This window comes from Danio rerio, chromosome 2 (genome assembly GCF_052040795.2).
Source record: "Danio rerio strain M-AB ecotype USA chromosome 2, GRCz13ab, whole genome shotgun sequence".
Classification (NCBI taxonomy): Eukaryota; Metazoa; Chordata; class Actinopteri; order Cypriniformes; family Danionidae; genus Danio; species Danio rerio.
In genome coordinates this window covers 18,787,273-18,801,548 of record NC_141022.1, presented here as the reverse complement: position 1 = coordinate 18,801,548, position 14,276 = coordinate 18,787,273, and the positions used below count along the sequence as shown (strand labels likewise).

General features: G+C 35.5%; 1 protein-coding gene across 3 annotated transcripts in view; it reads left to right on the top strand.

The window, feature by feature from the left end:
• The window catches only part of vav3b (vav guanine nucleotide exchange factor 3b), a 167,174-nt gene that overhangs the window by 34,835 nt on the left and 118,063 nt on the right, over positions 1 to 14,276 (top strand). For all 3 annotated transcript variants that reach the window (XM_087239616.1, XM_087239615.1, NM_001126393.1), the window contains one exon: positions 13,802 to 13,860. In XM_087239616.1, coding sequence (XP_087095742.1) covers positions 13,802 to 13,860 — 59 coding nt within the window. The remainder of the gene's footprint in view (positions 1 to 13,801; positions 13,861 to 14,276) is intronic.

Genomic DNA, 14,276 nt, shown 5'->3' with positions numbered 1-14,276 from the left:
CTCTAACAGACTTCTGTAGAGCTGCGGGCTGGGTGACACCCAACACATTTGCAAGGTTTTACAATCTGCGAGTGGAGCCGGTTTCCTCAAGGGTATTAGGTAACCCTTGGTGATTGAGGAAACAATTCGGTAGGGTGTTGAAACACGCTTGCTGCGCCATTTTCCCTAACACGGAGATACGTGCGCCTTTTTATCTGTCAGTAAAGTTCCCCGTCAGGTGAGCCCTGCAGATTCCTCCGTGGCCCCCAGCACTGACTCAGCGGAGGAGTCACTTGCTGGCCCACTACGTTGTAGGTCTGCCCGCTGGTCAGCCCGCGTTTTGGGTAAAGGTGCCTGCTATGCGTGGTCCCCACTAGGCGATCCCATATGCTTATTCAGCCACGGTTAAGTCCCCCCCCCCCTGGGCGGACCCGTGTCTTCCCTCCCCGCTAACCACTCTTTTGCTATGCGTACTCCCCCTTTTTAGGGCTAGTCCATATGTAAATTCTGCCATCTATCCCCCCTTGGGTAACGGATGGCCTCCGCAGCGTCCTCCCTATCGGGATTGCACGCTTCCCAACGTACTGTCGTATTTTCCTAGAATTATCTAGATGCTCACGACTTCCCAAAAAATATATCTAAATCCGTAAAACTTCTGTTGAAGTAGGATAAATTAGGGCCAGGGACACGTTGGAGGACCGCGCCCCCCATGATGCGGGTGCGTCACGCTTGCTTGACTATCTCCTCATCGGGGGTGTTGGTAAGGTGCAGTCATTATGGCGCTTTCAATGGGCTCCCAATGCGTGGATTTTACAAATCAAATCCACTTATAGTGCTGAAGTTCCCCCCGAAGGGGAACGTTCGAGGTTACTAAAGTAACCCTTCGTTCCCCGAGGAGGGGAACGGAAGCACTATACTCCGTCGCCATAATGACTGTCCCTTAGCTGTTGAAAGTCTCTTCAGCTTAAAAAGGATAGCGTCTGCTGGCGCCAGGTGAGCTTATATACTCAGTTGATTGCTTATGCCGCTCACCTGCGCAGGCTTGCGCTGCCAATTCATTCTTAATTGGCCCGTTCAATACTCTTTCAGACGAGTAGCTTCTGAACCGAACCTCCCAATGCGTGGATTTTACAAATCAAATCCACTTATAGTGCTTCCGTTCCCCTCCTCGGGGAACGAAGGGTTACTTTAGTAACCTCGAACGTTCCTCAGTCATCTTTAGTTTGAAGATGGATCTCACAACAATAAAGTCTCCCCAAAACTGAAAAATGTGCAGGCCATAAAGGATTTTTTTTAGCAGTGATTTAACTGTTCAGAAGAGACTTGTGTATAATCATCACTAAGCAGAAAAAACACTGGAAGATCATACAGTATTGAAAACAAAACTTTTGCAGGGGGATATTTTAACACTTTTATGCTTTTGGGGATGTTTTCATCAACTCTGGGGTGATTTTCAGTCTTAATTTGGCCACAACTTTCTCTGTGTTTCAGAAAATGAAATGATTTTGACACATATTCTGAGAAAATGCTTTGAAAGTTTTCAAAAACTTAAAATTACACTCTGGACAAATTTACTACCTCTTTGTTATGTTAGTGGCTGTGGCTTTGCCCCATTAACCTCCATTAAAATGACATTGTTTTATAGCAAAACCATAACGGCACAATATTACTATCTATTCTTGATTTTTTGTGGTTTTCCATGTTGGTAAGAGTCACAATTTGTAATTTTGTGCTGTTGATCATCAGTTGCAGTGCAAAAAAGCTTAGTTTTGTGGCTTTTATATGGAGTTATATGGGGTACAGTGTGTGTGTATGTGTTTTTGTGACATACAGACACAAATCTGTACAATGACATAGGTATGACACAGGTATTACAAAAAGGAGGTGAAATATGAGTGATGTCCTGATTTCTCAAAAAGCTTATAATGCCACAGGATGAGTTTAATCAGAGGGGTAAAGCTGTACACCAAGGGTCACCAAACTTGTTCCTGGAGGGCAGGTGTCCTACAGATCTTAGCTCCAACCATAATCAAACACACCTGAGCAAGCTAATCAAGGTCTTACTAGGTATACTTGAAACTTCCAGGCAGGTGTGTTAAAGCAAGTAAGAGCTAAACCCTGCAGGGACACCGGCCCTCCAGGACCGAGATTGATGACCCCTGCTGCACATTGTCTACTTTGATGGTTGGGTTTAGGGGTAGGGTGCACTGTTAAAAATTGTACCGTTAAAAAACAGTAAAATACTGGCAGCTGCAGTTGCCAGCAATGTACTGTTATTTTACAGTATGTTGCTGTAAAAATACATAGACTACATTGATTTACACAATACTCAAGTTAACTCATTTTGCTCACTGAAAGCAACTGCCTCAACTTGGTCAACTGCTAAATGAGTTTATGAAGTAATGTGCTATATTTGCTTAGAAGCATACTTATAATGATAACTTAATTTAGTTAATTAGAAAAGTTTGGTTTAACTCTAATGTCTTATTTTTCACAACAGCACACATACATGTAAATCTGGAATCACCAGAGAGATTCTGACTGCATCAGCAACTAAACAGCCGCTATCTTTAAATAAAGAAACATGCAGAATAACATCAGCAGTTCATTGTTCATCTTTAACTCATACACTGGCTCTACTCTCCTCCACAACGGTGACACACAGAAGAAATTAGCTTCAGGTTTTACAGTAAAATACTGTTTTTTCCTTGATTTAACAGTAATCTACTGGCAGCTGTGGTTGCCAGCAATATACTGTTTTTTTACAGTCTACTTCCGTTGTGTAAATTAACAGTATATTACTGTTAAAATACATTTTTACACTGTGTTTTTACCTCTCACACCTTTAACCCTTTAAACCCCAGAGCATATACTTCAGTTTTAATTGAAGTGTCCACACTACTGAGTGTTCAAGAAACATGTAGCAAAGCTGAAGTAAATTCATTAATTAACTGACTAATTAAATGATAATTGAGGATTAACGATGAACAAATGAAGAAATACTGAAGGGAAAAAACAAGAACAGAACATACAAAACTTTAGTCACAGCTTTATAATAAAATAACCTGAAGAACAACAAATGATTAAATCATTTAAATGATCAGCGGATAATTAAACAACTCTACAAACATCATCACCAGCTACACTTATTACTTAATACATGTATTTTTGTATAACATCTACTAAAGTTCTTCTTGAGAAAAAGTTAAAGTTTTATGTCACCATCATGGAGAACAGAGTTTGCTTTAGTTGGGCTCTTAGCCCTGTCATTATTAACATTTATATATCTTGGCTGCTGCAATTGTTAAGAACTTTGTTTAAAAAGCTCCTTTGTTGAGGCAAGCCAGCCAAAAACCTAAATAAGATCTGGTCATGTTCATGTTGCTATTAAATGGCAGAGTCTGTTCTCATTTAGTATAATAAAATTTACTGCTCCTATTCAATGTTAAATATATTGATTTACATTATATGTATATATATATATATATATATAAATATATATATATATATATGGCAATGATTTCTGGAAGTTTTTAAGAATATCTTGGACAATAACACTTTGCTCTATGGTGTCAATCGCACTCAAAGAGACATCAATAATCAGCATATGAACCTCAATAATGGTGACAACAAATTTAACTAAATTAACAGTTTAACTCACAAACAGGCAACTGAAAGTCTAAACATAAACAACAGCAGAATCAAACACAAATAAATAAATAGACCATTATACAACATTTATTTATACCGCAATGCATGCTGGGATATTTGTATTGTGCCACTCCCAGCATGCATTGCAGCATGAAACATTTGAGATGTTACCATTGTTGAGATACAAGGTCAGATTCATGAGGTCTGAGTGTGTATTTGTCATAGCTGAACTGTTTTTGTATGTTATTTCTTAACTGTTAAGTAATTATGGAGGTATCTTTTCTGTTTCCACTTCTCATTAATTAAATTAATACCTGCAACTTAGCATAAAATCTATTGCATGAGGCCCTTCATCCAGATTTATACCAAAACGTTTATCAGAACTAATTTCAGACAAACAGATTTCTCTATTTATTGACTTCCCAACTTTATTGCTATAGTACAAACGTTTTGTAAACTCTGCATTACAGCAGTTGGAAAGTCTTCTTAAATGAGTTCAAGGGTGAAGAGCCCAACTAAATCAGCCCCTCACTCCATTACGGTGACACAAAAAACACCTTAATTTCTGTTGGATCTCAATGAGAATTGTATGGACGTCAAATCAGTCAGTAATAAGTGTGTCTGCTGTTGTTTGTGGAGTTGTTTAATGATCCTCTGCTGAGACTGAAGCTGTTTTATTTTATTTGATTTTATTTAATGCTGTAACTCAAGTCACTGTTTGTATTTCTTGTTTATTTACTTCAATAATTGAAATTATTAACAGCAGGTGTCTGAATTCACTCATTAGTGTTCATTAATTCTGTCAGGTAAACTATATTAGTTAACTAGTGTATGAAATAGTGAACAAGGACACAAAGTGTGATTTCAAACACAGACTTCAGAACATCGAATCTAAACTCTGTTAGCTCACAGTTTTCTGCAGTTGGTTACTTTCTCGAAAACAAAAATGTTACCCAGAAAGCACTGTTTTAAACAGAATATTACTGTTTTAGTGAAAAAACATTATTTTACCGTATAATCTGACCGTTTTTTAACAGCAATTTTTTACAGTGTGGGGTGACGGCTATACAATATACGGTTTGGACAGTATAAAATGGATGGAAACCTATGTAATGTACCCACTTTTCACAAAACAAACGTGTGTGTGTGTGTGTGTGTGTATGTGTCCCTAACACTCTAACACACTCCCACACACATCAACCCCTGTTGATGTGTGTGGGAGTGTGTTAAAGTGTTAGAGAGACCCTTTTGTACATATCAAGGTGAGAAAATCTAAATACGCAGCTCAGCTTTCATAGTAAACATAGTAAGCGTAGTAAGTCTGCTGTTATACTGCATAAAACTCCTTGCAAAAGACAGACACTTTTTTGGACATGTCTATCTAAAGGGTTAACAATGCCAACTGATCATTAACAGAAAAAAACGACAAATTTGAGCTCCTCGTAAAAGGGATAACAACCAACAATCAAAAATGCATGAATATTTGGTGTCAACATAACGAAAGGGTAGTCAATAATTTTGACTGTTGGATTATGAACATCAAATATATAAACATATTTGATCTAAAATATCTCACTCAGGACAGCATCTCTTATTTTGTTATTATTCATACTTGTACAGATTCTGCAAGGGGCATAGAAACTTTTAAGAACGACTCTTAACAATACTTATAACATTATAGCTAATATATATTGAACATATACATGTTCATAATCCCAGTGGTTGAAAAAAGTACATGAAATGGCCATATTTGAATATTTCGAAATATATATATATATATATATATATATATATATATATATATATATATATATATATATATATATATATATACATATATATATATATATATATATATATATATACTGCAAAATTTAGTCGCACCCACCATTTATAAGCACCGTTACTGCAAGTTTATACAAACATATTTATTGCATTTGAAATCAACAGTAATCAAACTAACAAGCGAAAACTATATGCAAGCATAGGGAAAATATGTCTCAACAAAATCCCATTATCACAAGAAAAAAGATTTTTATAACATAACTGAGTGACCAAAGCATACACGTACCGCTCACGGCCCTGCACACACTGCTTGACATGAATGAATCTGTTCACGGTATAACTGTGCTGTTCTCACGGGTGCTGTCTGATATTGTACTGATGTTTTTGACATATACTGTACCTTATTATATACATACGTCATGTTAATAGCAATACCGCTCTTTTTACGAGTAGCGATGTTAGTTTACTCAGTGTAAGCCCGTTTGCGATGGTGTAGGTGGTGTTGAATTTGACATATAGCTGCCACTTGCACGGCGGAAAGCATCTGCCGATTGTATAAAGGATAAAACAGAAGCTCTCGTGCTAGATGTGGCAAACAGTTACCTGAAAACTTCATGCCACAGACTTTAATAGCAGACTTGAAGCCAATGGAAGTTTTTTATCCACTCTTCGAAAAGTGTAGATGGTGGATTAACATTCAGCACATGATCACTAGTAAGATGTGTCGATATTTGTAACTTTAGATGCCATGGTTTCTAAAACAATATCTGTCAGTGTTATCTTCATTCTCATCTTCAGTGTTTTACAATTTTTCGCAGAAGTAGCACTCTGTCATGCCAAGCCAGAAGGTGTTGACTGAGTGATTGACAGCTGGTATTTCAGCTAGAGCAGTGGTGGGCCAATAAGAAGAGCGCAAAGGCGGAGCAAGCATTACGGACTTGGCTTTGTTTACTGCAGCAAGTTGACATAACAACAGTTTCACACCATTCCTGAGCCTTGCGTTTCGCGTTTCAAGTGCAGACAAAGAGCTTAAAGATGCATTCTGTGTGAATGCCTCCCGAATTTGCGCATGTGGTGAACATTTTGCAGCAAAAACTGGTCACACACAACAATTTTATGCACTCGCACCAATGCTCCTAAATATATTTTAAGGTCGCATAGATAAAATATCGGGCGCATATGCGACCAAAATGGTCGCAGTTTCGTGCCCTGGGACATAACACTTGGTCTAAACCAGGATGATTTGGTTTGCTTTCGTCTACTGTAAACCTACTCAGCACTTCAAAATGTTAGCTTGCTTGCTTAATGCTGTAGCCCACGGGATTGCATACTGAGATTCGAGGTTCATTTGCATGAAAGCCCTTAATGAAACGTGACCCCCCCCCCCCTTCTCTTTTTAGTTCAAGTTTACTTTAGAATAAAAAATAAAAAAAAATGCATTATGATGTGCGTGGAGCACTGCAACCAAAGGGAGGACTGGGCATGGCCGGCAGAGCAGGCGAAAAAGAGGGGAGTGAACAACTGTTGTCAGTTGGCCCACAAAATGAGTTTACTATGATAAAATGCCAATAAATAAAGCAATTTTATGCCCTGCTACATTTATTATTCGTAATTTCATATACACATAACCACATTTTGGTATATCCTTATAAAGACAATCATGCTTATACGCCGCACTCTTTATACTGCCGCCCTAGGCGGCTGCCTAGGTCACCTCTATGGACACGCCGTCCCTGAGTAGGCCCTAATCATAATTTTATCTGGGCGCATTTCTTCCAACGTGTTTTTGCACAGCTGAAAATGACAGATGTCTTCAAAAACACTCAAATGTAAGCACATTTAAAACATATGCTCAGCTTGAGGAAAGAACAATTTGGTCGACACGCAACCTAAAAGTTTTTTTTACCAAGCATTTTGTTGTTGTTTCTGGCAACATACAGTTGAAGTCAAAATAATTAGCCCTCCTGTGAATCTTTTTCTTTTTCAAATAATTCCCAAATGATGTTTAACAGAGCAAGGATTTTTTTTTAAGTATTTCCTGAAATATAGATTTTTTCTTCTGGAGAAAGTCTGATTTGTTTTATTTTGGCTAGAATTTTAAATAAAAATAAAAATAAACATTTTAAGGTCAAAATTATTAGCCCCCTTAAGCAATATTTGTTTCCAATTTCTACAGAACAAAAAAATTGTTAAACAATTACCCTAATGTGTAACCTAATAAACCTAGTTACGAATTTAAATGTCACTTTAAGCTGTATAGAAGTGTCTTGAAAAATATCTAGTCAAATATTATTTACCGTCATCATAGTAAAGATAAAATAAATCAGTTATTAGAAATTAGATATTCAAACTATTATGTCAGCGAAATTTGGTGGAAAATTTACAGGGGGGCTAATAATTTTGGAGGACTAATAATTTTGACATCAACTGTATGTCAATTAGTGCTGTGGTTGCGGCACTGCATGTCACAGTAAACAGAACATAAAAAACTTCGAAAGCCAACTTTTGCTAAAACCACAGTTACAAACGGAATATAGAAAACACATAAACCAAACTGGACAGCATAAAAGACCATTTTTAGATGAATATGCTGAAAGAAAGTGCCAATAAACCATCATTCGGTTTCAATTTCCTTTATTTTTGTCATTCAAAACATCACAATAAATTGTAATCCCAGTGAAATAACATTACTTCAGACCCAACAAGAACATAGAAAACATCAAACACTATCAAAACCATAATAAACATAATAAATAAGCCTTTATAAATTCATAAATATATAAAAATGTAGTTATATAAAATATTACCTAATTTAATCATAGAAGAGAATAAATTAATACTTACATAACTACTGCACAGTTTGTTACAACAGTTATAATATCAACAATTTGTGCTACTTTAACTATTTATTGATTTATTATTATATACTAGCAATCAATAGTATTTCAAATACGGTTTTATTCAAAAGTCTTATAATGACAGGATGAAAACCGCACTGATTTGCTTTTCAGGCTTCTGTAATGCCTGCCTGATAGCATGAGTGTGAGCAGACTATGGCCAGGGTGGGTTAAATCCCTTAAAATGCTATTTGCCCCAGACAGACATCATTGTTGATACAGTTCCTCAATAAATTTAATTTTGTAACCAACAACCCTTCAGATGACTTTATTATCCTCTTAATGGTGTTCTTGTCACTCATTTGCACAAAAAAGTATTTAATTTGCTCTGGAATAATTGAATTGTCTTACTATGTCGGAGACCTTTACAGTATGTTTATATTATTTAAGATTAAGTTTGACTTAAAGAAAATGTACTCTTTACTTTTCCTTAAGTGGTTATAAAATGTCTTTCTTCTGTTGAACACAAAGATATTTTGAATAAAGATGTAAACCTGTAACCATTGACTTATATAGTGGAAAAAAATACTATGGAGGTCAATTATTATAGGTTTCTTTTGAGTGTAAAAGAAGAAAGAAACTCATGCAGGTTTAAAATAAGTAATTTCATTTTTTTTTCTGTTAAAAGTCCCTTTAAGGGAGCTGTTTGAGAGTGCTCTGGATGCAGACCTGGTGCAGATGCAATTTGAGCTTCATCCAATATTTTTAATGGGCTCATCTAAACCCAACTCTAACTCTACTCCTCACAATGACGTCACTAGCTCCATTGAGTGCATTGTGTCTGACATTACATCTCAGCTTGCATCATTATGGCTGCATCCAGATACCATTGAGCTGTTTTAGTCACTTAAATTTGTTAAGGTTAAATGCTTGCTAAGGACTTTGCATCGATGTTTAAGGGAACACTTGAGATGAAATACATCCTGATTCAACCTTTAGGACTTTTCTTGCATTTTTTCTAAGGATACCCTTAATCTTACGGATTTTTTAGCTTAAGTGTTTTCATGCAACCAGGCCCATGCCTCCAAACATAAACAAAATACTGATGGTGGTTTAATTGAATTTGGCAACCATAACTAAGCATTTGATTGCTGTAATACGTTTTAGGTAAAAAATAACATGTGAGAGGGCAAAAAGGTGCGATGGTTTCTACCACATTGTCAGTGTAATTTTGACAGTTTCAAGAATGATTTGTTTTCACACACACATTCACTTGTACAATGATACATTAGAGGATTCACTCACACTCATTTTATTTAAATGCAGTATCATCTGTGACTCCTGAAACTTCTGTATATAATACAGTATATAACAGTTTTAATTGAGTATTAATAGACTGCCTGCTTAATATTCACAAACACTTTATTTAGATGCCCCTCCAGCAGAAATTGTTGTAACTTTTCACTGGTAATGCTGCCTGAAAATATACTTTGACCTTCTACACATTTACACATTTGGTTTCAGAATTGAAATGTAAGAATGCACAATCTGCAATATTGAGATGGAGACTGAAAAGCTCACGTCTGCTGTGCTGCTTTATGGAGGATTTGAGATTCGGCTGCGGTCTGCCAGTGAAGCTGCAAAACCTGCAACTTGCATATTATTTTTAAACTTTAGCAGTATAGACTTTGGTAATGCACTTCAAATATGTTGTTCATCATGTTGGTTATGTTATTAATAAGGCAACCAGTCTATCCCTTTTTTTCTTCTTTGTGGAAGAGATGATATGGAATTTTATTGAGCTTAATTTTTAGATTTCCACAGGCAAAAAAAAAGGGTTAAAATGCTAAATCTAAAATGCTTTTTTAGATGCATATGCGATTTAAAGTGAGACAGTAGATAAAAAACATCTTATCAGTGGTGTGAACAAAAATAGCTCTCTAAAGGAAGCAGGGTTGGTTTTCAACAGGTGTTCTGAAGCGAGTCAAAGACCCAAATGTTGCGCTATCATCTAGATCTGTCTATTTGTATGTGTGTTTGTGTGTATGCACGCGTGCATGCATGTGTGTTAGCATATGTCGGTCTGCTTGTATGTGTGTGTGTGTGTTAGCATATGTCGGTCTGCTTGTATGTGTGTGTGTGTGTTTGTGTGCATGAGTGTAAACGTGAGAAAGCAAGACCACATCACACTAGCTTGGCATTGCAAGCCCACTTCCTCTCCAGAAAATATAATGCCTCTCTAATAACTTCAGGTTTTCACAGTAGATAGACTATATTGGAATCCCCACTGCTTTCCAGCTAAAACTTTGGCATTAAGTCACTATGTATTTAGCATATAGCATATATTTATTGTGTGTTTATACACTATAAAATTATATTATCAATTTATCAATGTTTATTTTTTTTTTAGAGTTAATCCAATGCTTAATGTAAAGTATGTTCAAATGATTTTGAGAAAAATGTAAGGCAGGAACTCTTTTTTTAATTTTATTTATTTATTTATTTTTATTATTTTTTAAGTGTTTATTTATAGGAAATGTTCAATTCAATTCAATTAATCCTTATTTGTAAAGCGCTTTTACAATGTAGATTGTGTCAAAGCAGTTTAACATAAAAGTACTAGTAAATTGAAGCTGTGTCAGTCCAGTTGTCAGAGTAAGAAAATTAAGGTATTCAAGTAACCAAATAAAGTATCTTTAGAATTCTAAGATACTGTGGTATGTCAGGAAAAGTTATTATATTTTTCTTTTTTATTATATCATATTTAAAATATCACATTCATAGATTACATGTACTATCTATCTTTCTATCTAATTTAATTTTTGTATTTAGTTTGATATTTAATTTTATATTTGTTTTATTATAATATATTTCCACAAATATTACGTTACAAATAGGCATAATCTATATTAGGGATGCTCATTTCAGTTAATTTTGCCAACTGTCAACCGAATATTAACCGTTAACTAGTCAGATTATTAATCAAATACTATTTAATTAAAAAACAATTGATGTGTCTATTTTGTGTGACACATTGAATATTTCATTTTGAAATACTGATTTATTTTAACATGCAAACAGCAGCATACAAAACATCTTCATGCACCTGCAGTGTTTCCAACAGCATAGAAAAAAAAGAATAAACTAAATAAAAAGAAGGAAATAAACTGGCCTGCCCTAGATATTTTTCACCTAAATTAAAAATTAAGATTACATTTAGATTACGTGCTGCGTGTGATGAAAGACATTGACCATGAGCCTTAAGGCTAATGTGTTGACTTTTTGTAAATTATAGGCTACTATAACATATAACAACTTTGCTGTTTACATAAGATATTGTATTAATTTGCATACATGTTTAATAAGTTGTAAAATGAAAGCATCGGTTTGGTTATCATTATGCAAAAATTAAGAAAATCTTTGGATATGTTTGATTAGATTAGGCTATGTAGGCTATTTTAAAAATTTATGTTACATATGAACTATATAACTGTAATTTTTCAAATGGAAAAAGGTTGGTTTGGTGGTTGTACACTAAATCATTAATATCCTATTTGTTGAGTTTATGACGCGGCTCCAGGCAGCACAGTGGCTATCAGCATCAGCGCTAGTTTGTATCAACTCATCTGTGTAAAACTGTGACCAGAAATATCCTTCTTTCATTTTGTTTCTTTGGCAAAATACGTATGTAGTTAACAAATATTTGTTGCACATTTAGGAGCCGATCACACCAAACGCACTTCTCCATCCCAAAAGCAAGGCGCACCTCACTGCCTTTTACGTTGACAAGAAAAAAAGAAGCGCTATGCTCTTTTGTTATGTGACTTAAAAACAACTGAATCAGCTGACCTGTATTGTGCGCAAGTGTTGCTGTCGATGTTGTTATAATTGTAATATTTAATAAAATTGTGATATTCAAGATTTGTAAAGTCAGAGAGCCCTGGAAAACTTGAAACAGCGACCGCTAGTCTCTCCTACATCATTAAAAGTTCTCTGTAGTCGTCTTCACAATACAAACATTGCTGTCACCTCAACGAAAACCCTGCCTCTGCTTTCATTTGATGAAAGAATTAAAAAGACATGACTGACTTAACATGTCTTTTCCATTGAGGGTTGACTTTTATTTCAACTGCTTGCACACAGCATGCATTGGCAAAAATGCGAGGCACGGTTGCTGCACAAGCAGCACGTAAAATTCAATTAAATTCATCTTTATTTCTATAGCTTTTACAATGTAGATTGTGTCAAATCACCTTCACATTACTAGTAACCTGCCATTTATTAGTAACTGTAGGTGGTTTCTAAAACAAAATCTGTAAGTGTTATTTTCATTTTCTCATCTTCAGCTCTCACATTTTTTGTGGTTGTAGCTCCTGTCATCTGAAGGCAGAAGGCAATGACTGAGTGATTGACAGCTGATATTAAACAATGCACTCGCGTTCAGTTCTAGAACAGTGGGCCAATAAGAAGAGCAAAAAGGCCTGGCAAGCACTGCAGGCTTTTTTTTACTTCAGAAATTTCACATAACAACTGTTTTAATCTGTTCCTGTTTGACATTTTTAGGTGCAAAGATGCATTCTACATAAATGTCTCCTAAATTCGCGCACACAGTGAGGATTTTGCCGTGAAAACAGTGAAAATTTATGCACTAGCACAAATGCTTCCACAAATATATATTTTTAGGTCACATAGATAAAATTTTGGGCACATATGCGACCAAAACGGCCAAGCTCTTGCATCTTTACTTGTTATTATGTCCTCATAATAATAATGATATAATAAGGAAGTTATCATCAATCACAATACAAATTACAGTGAACTCCAGACAAACTCTCGTCTCCTCCACCAGCTGTGGGAAAAAGCCATTATAACGACACAGATCACTCTGCCTATTCATGCCAGAGTTGCACTGTAAAAAGTGATTAACGGGTGGTAATTTGTGCGTAACTTTATTTATTTTTTGTTTGGTTATGGGTAAAGCAAAGACCATGTGGGTCAGGTAATGAAAACGGTAGGGTACAATAAATTAATTCGTTAAGAAATAATTGATATTTTACAACCATCACGATGTTTCACATTAGACATCGTACAATGCCAAATTAGTCAACATTGCACAGCCCTAGATGTGACAGGAAGTCAGCAATATAAACATGACTGATGTTTATACTGGGTAATGAGATGCATTTTGGTCGATTGGATCACAGGTAATTGAGACATATTCCTGTTCAAATCTGGCATTTAAATGGGGTTAAAATCTTTTGTCCACTTCTGAACATGTACTGTACTTCTCTGATCTTTCAATCTATTACGGCAAAAAAAAAAATTAAAAAATGTATTAAAATAAATAAATAAAAAAACTTTAACAAGCACATGCTTTTTGTCAACATTTGTACAATTGGTACTAAAGCAATAAAATATTTTATGAATACGTTATGAATTGAGATTTGTTTTCTTTGTTTCCAATGAGCCTGTTTAACAAATAGCTCAAGCTTCTGTAAGCGACACACAATGCTTCTCTCTAGCTTGCAATTTCTTTTTTGTCTTTCCAGGTCATCGACACACTATCAAAACTCTCATATACGCCTGTTGCTCAACAGAGTGGCATCAGGTGAGTTTACAAGTAAATGCATCAGCCAGATGCATTTAAATTCTTTCGTGAAGCTTTATTTTGATGGTCCCCTTATGACTATACATGCAACTATGTCAACTAGCAGTGACTGGAATATTAGTGATTGCCTGCTTAATATCTATTTTTTACTACTCCTCCAACACACCTCTAACTAAAAAGATGTATAGATGCGTAGATTCTGGATTCAAGCCAGCGGTCTTTGGATCTCCGTCCGACTCTCTATCCAGTAGACCACAAATGTGTAGACTTCAAGTAAACCAAGATAAGTTTTGTACAGCAATCTTTCATAGCGAAGTCTTAGTTAACTAGTTTTCGAGTCTTATACTGCATGTGTTCTTTTAAAGTACTCTTACTCAGCTAAGTAGTATTTTTTGTGTAACACTGCAAGTGTCCAT